Source organism: Contarinia nasturtii, unplaced genomic scaffold, assembly GCF_009176525.2.
Source record: "Contarinia nasturtii isolate CC-2019 unplaced genomic scaffold, AAFC_CNas_1.1 Cnas_scaffold_4667, whole genome shotgun sequence".
Lineage (NCBI taxonomy): Eukaryota > Metazoa > Arthropoda > Insecta > Diptera > Cecidomyiidae > Contarinia > Contarinia nasturtii.
In genome coordinates, this window is record NW_022201953.1 from 4030 (window position 1) to 11443 (window position 7414).

Genomic DNA, 7414 nt, shown 5'->3' on the forward strand with positions numbered 1-7414 from the left:
ATTTATAATATGGAGATCAAGTAATAAATGTTGTATATAACCACGTCAATCGAAAAGATCATCAACAAAATGAGATGTAAAATAATAATTTACTATTATGCACAGTTTTCGTCATGGTTTTCGATGACGTTTAGGCATTTATTCGTCACAATTGAGATAGTAGTCCTGTTGAATAATAATGATAGACAGTGTCCGGAAGAGAATAAAAAAGTGTCATATCTGTTAAAGACTATCTGCACAAATTAATTTATTTTTAAACACATCATATTAAATCAACGCAGCATTTTAATTGACATTTCATCAGATTATTAGGAATGTGCAATGCGCATAAGGAAATTTTCCTATATACGGAAAAAAAATTACAAAATCAAACGCAAAAGGTCTTAAGTACGTATTTATTTATTAAATCTAATAGCCTAATGTTTATTGATAATTTAACAACATATTGTTTGTACGTAATTCGGTCAGCTTATAGCATTATATATAATCATCAATTATCGGTCACGAATTGTGCTGTAACGATTTAAATACAACGCATATTCTAGATTTGGTAGTGCGAAATTCTTTTTATGGAACGATTTATTATTTTTATATACACACTTGATAAGTAGATGGTGTCGCCGAGGTTTTGCCTCCTTTTTTATATATGATATAAAGTGGTCAATGTCAATGTTCATTTTTAATAATGCCACAAAAAAATTAATTACTCATGCACTGTAATACAATGTTATCATTAGTGACCCCGCGAAAAAAATATGTAAGGCACAATGACTTTAATCGTGTTACGAGTTTTTTTTTTCGACAAGGCTATTTGGTTTAAAAATATTCGTATTAATTTCGAATATTTTGATTGCTTGATTTAAATATCGAGATTTACATGCATCGTATTTTAAAACTAATTGGACCTCATTGTAGTACATATGTACTTCCGTTTAAAATCACATTCAATCTATTTGTATGCTGCCGTAACGCCTTGGATCGAAGAACGCTTCAATTGATCCGCTAACTCTCGAAATAGCCGCAAACGCAGTGAAACCGGTTACAAATTGATCTGCACTAATGGTATGCCCCATTTTTTGTAACCCTTCGAGAATCGTTGAATTGAAACCTTTTTCGCATGAAATTTCCATTGGCAAGAGTTGGTGATGAATTCGCTTGGAATAAATGGCATCTTTTAAAGATTCTCCCAGCCAAAAGTGCTTCGCAAAAATCTAAATTCATCCAAAATTAATGTGGTTTTGTATAATTGAATAGGTTTTAAGCGGAAATGAAAAATGAGCAAGCATACATATGCAACTGTTGTTATGATTTTCGATCCGCCAGCACTTCCAGCAATAAAAATAGCATTTGAATTTTTGTCGATAACGATAACGGGACACATGCTTGAAAGGGGTCGTTTGTTTGGTGTAATGAAGTTTGCCATGGATGGTTCTAATCCAAAACCATTTTTCTTTCCGGGTGTTGCAAAATCATCCATTTCATCGTTTAAAATGATGCCGGTACTTTTGGAACGAATCTTACTCCCAAATCTAAAGTTATTCAGAATGTTTTAATCAAAAAAAAAAACATAATTATATTTTATAGCTGCATAAATTGGAAACTTACATCGAATTAACGGTGCTCGTAATAGATATCGCATCGCCATTTGCGGACAATACCGAAATATGTGCTGTACCGTGATCAGCTTCCATTGAATACTCCGCACCGTAATGTTTGTAGTCATTAAAAGTACGATCGGGGGAAATTTTCGTTCGAATATCATCAGCTGTTTTCATATCCGAAAATGCATCAATGAATGATTTATTATAATTTAAATCACCGAGAAATGTGCGTTTTGCATAACCATATTTAAAACTTTCAACCATTTTATGGATATATTCAACCGAAAATGACGCGTCGTATCCATTCATGACATTCAAAATCAATGCAAGAATCAATCCGGAACCAGGCAATCCTGTTGAATGTAGTGTGTAATTTCCTTTAAGTTTTGTAGTTACGGGCTCTGCCCATTCCACTTCATAGTTAACAAAATCTTCGATCGTCAAAATTCCTTTAAGCTCTTGAATTTCTTTCACAAGCAATTTTGCTATGGTTCCGTTTCTTGTGTACATTGTATCGGGTCCTTCCTTTGCAATAACTTCCAAAGTTTCGGCCAATTTCAATCGACGGATTTTATCTCCAGCCTTCCATAGATCATTCGTTGCGGGATTCACAAATACTTCTGATAACGAGCTTGATTTGAAAATTGGTTGCCGATACAATTCCAATACTCTTGCCAAATAATCGGTAACGATATGGCCCGATCGACACAATTCAATTGTAGGTTGAATTAAGGTTTTCCACGGGACACGTCCAAATTTTTTGTGTAACTCACCATAGCCTTTGAGCTCGCCCGGAGTAGCTACCGATAAAATGCCGGTAACCGTTGTCATATTTTCAAACATATTCTCGGTTGATGCGAGCGGTGCTCGTTCGCGCGCTAATATAGTATCAACTTTGCCACTCTCTTTATTGTAAACAGTGGCAATAAAACCACCTCCAATGCCCATTGACTGGCTGACTGTGATACCCTCACAAAATAAAATTGATATCGCTGCATCAACGGCCGTTCCATTATGGTCCTTCAGAATTTTCCTAAAGTGTTTCACATGTCACTTGATCATCGCTACGTAAATGGAATGTATAATTTAAATAGCATTTAAACTTACATTCCGATTTCCGCACACTCAGGTCCATTACTAACAATTGCATGACGATTGAATTCATCCGGTTGATCTGCATGTTCGCTGTTTTGAAATTTTAACTGATAAACGAACCATATACATCCGATGATTAGAACGATAAAGGCGGCTAAACTAAATACTTTAGTTTTTGAAATTGGAATTCTGAAAAAAAAATTATCGTTGAAATTTATTCTGAAAATATCATGTTTTGACTTTTGACCTCAATGATAATAGTAAATAAAGCATAGCAAAAATTATCACTTAATTGACCTAATCTTCCAATTCGAATTTTTTATTATTTTTTATTTTAATCGTCTACATCGAAACCATATCTATTCCCTAATTAATTGTGTTTATTGAGGAATTAAAGGTTATATAAAAAAAGTGGGCAATTAAAAGGTTCAAAATGACTTAATTTAACTCAGTCGTTTGATGTGTGGTAAAATGAGTTATTTGTCAGTGCATCACAAACCTTTGGACTTGAGTGGCAAACCATTTAATCCAAATTTATTGCCATTATGAAATGGGAAGAGATTAATGGCCGTATAATTGAAGCACTTGAACGACAACGAATCTTATCAAAGATTTTATTAAAGGGAATAATAAACCAAATCTTTTTTATATTATTCATATATTCAAGAAAGTCATATAAAATGTATCACAATCTCAATTGCTATTTATAAGATGAGCGTTTAATTGCCTATTATTCCCACGATTATTGTTCGCTTTCAAGTGCAACGTCTACTCGTCAATTGCAATTGTTTTTGATGTAAAAAGTAAGTCTTTGTGTTAATAACAAAAATTACAACACTTTTCAGTAAAACGTCAGTTTCACCTTTGAAATCGAAACATTTAATGTAACAAATAAATGTTATTATTGTTAACTTTTTTATATACTTTTCTATTTTCATTTAAAATGCACGAAAATGAGATGTTGTTAGATCGCTCTGATAGTAGATTTACTTACATCATTATCACTTTTTTTATGATCAAATTAAAACATCGGATTAAATAGAAGCATTGAATCGAAGTTCGTCTCTTTTACAACTTTCTTTCAGTATGTTTGTACTTCACAAATTATACTTCAAAATATATTTATAGCGCAGTAAAATTAAGCCTTCTTCTAAATAATCTTCAAATAATGGTGTATTATCTGTTTTATCAACAAAAAGTGAAGTAGATCTGAAAAGTTCCTATTTTCTTTGAAATACATGAAATTCTTTTCTTAATTTCTTAGCTTAAGTTCGATAAATTGAACAGATTAACAGAGTGGCAGTCAGTGCCAGCTATACTACAATTCGCCGAAGTGAAATAAATAAATATGAAAAAACAACTGTTCACTTGAATGCTAAGATGAGAATGAGCTATACCTTAAAACAGCCCCGTCTATATATTTGGAAACATCAAATGATAAAGATAGCAATAATATTTAGTACTAATATTGTGAGGTGCACAATCGACGTATGTGCTAGTATGTAAATTGTTGAATTTATACATACCGATTAGCTGGTTCTTTAACTTTTTAATCAAACTGTGCATTGTACAATAAACACACACAATGCTCGGTTATTTTACAAACACATTCGCACACGGCACAATTCAGACAAACTCGAATACAAATTCATCAGGCATTTTATGTGTATGAATTATTCTCTTGTTGTAATTTATTTAACAATCGCATTGATCACGTGTCAGTTCAAATTAATAAATAAGGTAAAATTTGACAAATAGACAAAAAATAATTGAGATTTTTTGTTCATTCCATTAAAAAAGTGAACATTTCCAATGACATGTGGAATAATTGATAGGATGTTTGGTATAAATGTGATTTTCGACAAAGAAAAATGAATTTTAATTATAATTACAAATTTATCAAGTATTATCAATATCAGCATTCAGAATATCAGTTTGAATCCATTGGCAATGATTACATTTAAAGCAACTCTACAGTACACGACTACAAACGTACACAGAAATTTATTTATACCAAGCAAATTATTAATTTTCACAAAATTTCTTCGAATTGCAAACCAATTCTTATATCTAAATTCCAAGTGAAAATACAATAGTTTATACAAAACAAATAGAACGACCGACTATATCGAATTCAATACTGTCACATGTACCTACTTGATGACAGTTGAAACTGTCATTCTGTCCATCGTACATTGATTTTTTTTCTGCTTTACATTTATTGTTGAGAATTATGATACAATTTTCGAAAGAATTATAAATATTGTATAGATAGTAAAAAATTGATATAAGCATTCATAGCATAGACATTTACATATAAAAGAGGATATGGTTTGTATCACCTCACCAAAGTGTACTTGAACTTTAATTTTGTGAGCAATATTGGGTTTATTATTTTTTAGCAAACAATTTTATACATTTATACATTTATCAAGTCAATTCCAATGTTTCGGAGAATTCAAAAAAAAATATGGTTCATATCTTTTCTTCACAATGTATTTGATTCAGTCAGTTTTGACGGTGAATGAATATTATTATTATTTGTACGATATCTGTGAATGGATATTAAAACCCATCACATATTAAAACCATCACAAGAAAAATCGAGAACTAAATAAATCAGACATTTGTGTTTGTTAAGATAAAAGAAAATGATTATTAATATGAATTTATTCTGCTTTAAGAAACGGGTTTCAATATTTTTGCCGTTATTTAAATTGCGTCTCAAACTGATAATCTAACGTTTTTGTCCTACTTTGAATAAAAGCAAAATATTCAGCACTTCGAAATCTTCCCCTCAATGTGCCTCCGAAAGTGGTGAGTTTACATTGGAAAGCTCAAACAAAAGTGGAGCGGGTATTACGAAGTTTCAAACTTAAATCGAACTGCATAAAAGCTGAAACATTCGCGAATGATATTATGATTTGCACTTGATTTCAAATGTATTAGTTAGGTATTGCTTTTTTGCAAATTGAATATTATTTGTTGGATTGACTGAACTTTTTGTTGCATCCAATGTCCAGTCGTGGAATACGAATGCTCAAGACCATCAATCAAAGCAACAACAATTCTTTTTTCTTGTGCACCATACTTTACATTTGGAATGTTTTAAAATGTTTCTTAACTCTGCTGCATGAAAAATTAAATTGGTGAAAAAGGAAATGTTAAAAAATAGATTGACGTCATGCATCCATTCTGTGCAAAATGTGAAATTTAATTTACAGAAATATGGACGACCGAATGCATAGTGAAACACCACAGGAATAAAAAGTTTACTTGGAAAATACTCGCGAGGAAATATAATTCATATGCAAATGAATCCCGAATACCTTCAGGTTTCGATCTTGTATGAGATGACACTGAGTTTGAGCGCACGTCTGAAAGAAACCATATGCTCAATAGAAAGTCATAGTACTATAGTAAAAAACGCATATGTGACATATTCAGTTCAGATTGTTTTCTTGTTGCTGCTATATTTTTTCTATTGCCATTCAAAGCACAATGAAAAACAACAGATTTAAATCTACTCACATTTTCGAATTTTCTTTTCTCTTTTGATTCCTTTTTATGTGCCATGACTTTCAATTTTTTGCACATTGCTTGTTGTACAGACTTTTTGTCAAACTTATTTATGCTATTAGACGCAAAATACAGTTGGCATTCTGGTTTTTGCTCCTACTGCTGTCATCGTCGATCTACAAAACATGCTTTTATGGAATAAACGCGGTATTTTTTTCCACATATTCAGCCGAAGTTGTTGTGAAATAGGAAAACACTTGAAATGAAAACAGAAAAATCTCCCCTCTCCTCTCGAAAACCCATTTCGTGCTTGAGTTTGCATTCACAATTCAAATGTTTCCAGTCTAACTGCTACTGTCTGTTTGAGTAATGTTGAGTTGTGTGGCCGGATACCTTAAATGACGCATATACACATGCCACATACATAATTTACTACAATGAAAAGCTGTTAAACTACTCCGTGGGCTTTCTGCTTCAATATTTAGATTCATATTTAATATTGCGTAAATCTTAAGTGTGCCATCATTTAAAATTAAATATATTTTTATTCATAAGCCATATGTGAACAAAATGGATATGCACCCAAATGGAAAAAAATATAACTCATGAACTTTTACAATAAATGTGTAGCATTTTTTTCGATTTCTTTTGACAATTCATTTCAACAGTTAGATTCATTTCTAAGTCAGTATGTTGTTTTATTTTCCAGAAACCGGGTAAAGTTTTTGCGTATCAAAAAATATCTTTTTTTTAATTTGTAATTTTTAAAACTTAGCATATCCATGTTCTGCCGAAAAGAAATGGACATCCATCGTAATGTAAAACATAATGTATTCAGAAATTATTTTTTTAGTTAATGAAAAATCTATCAATTGACAAACAACGTCGTTCTTCAAATAATTGCAGATTATTGGAAATTTATCCAGATTATAACGGATATTTTACACCGCCTGCATGGATTATAGACGGATACTCGAAACACTTTGTACGCAAAGAATGCAATCATACTCTGAGAAAACTCAGATGTTAAAATTCAAAGTAATAAGAGAAAAATGCCATTTTAACATGGAGAGGTTTTTAAACATGGTAAAATCTTATTTTACCCGCAACACATTTCTTTGTGAGTAAAACCGCATTTTAACATGTGAAAAAATCTCTCCATGTTAAAATGACGACAAAATGCCATTTTAACATGGAGA

At 31.6% G+C, this 7414-nt stretch overlaps 1 protein-coding gene across 1 annotated transcript; it reads right to left on the bottom strand.

Annotated features, from left to right (window-relative positions):
- Positions 1–376: 376 nt before the first annotated feature.
- LOC116351086 (glutathione hydrolase 1 proenzyme-like) lies at positions 377–4071 on the bottom strand. The gene is made up of 5 exons (XM_031783136.1): positions 3691–4071; positions 2709–2885; positions 1606–2634; positions 1289–1529; positions 377–1211 (listed from the first exon to the last, which is right to left on the bottom strand). Exons 1-5 carry the CDS (start codon positions 3693–3695, stop codon positions 945–947), a joined length of 1719 nt encoding a protein of 572 aa, XP_031638996.1. The 5' UTR covers positions 3696–4071; the 3' UTR covers positions 377–944.
- Between the last annotated feature and the right edge of the window lie 3343 nt (positions 4072–7414).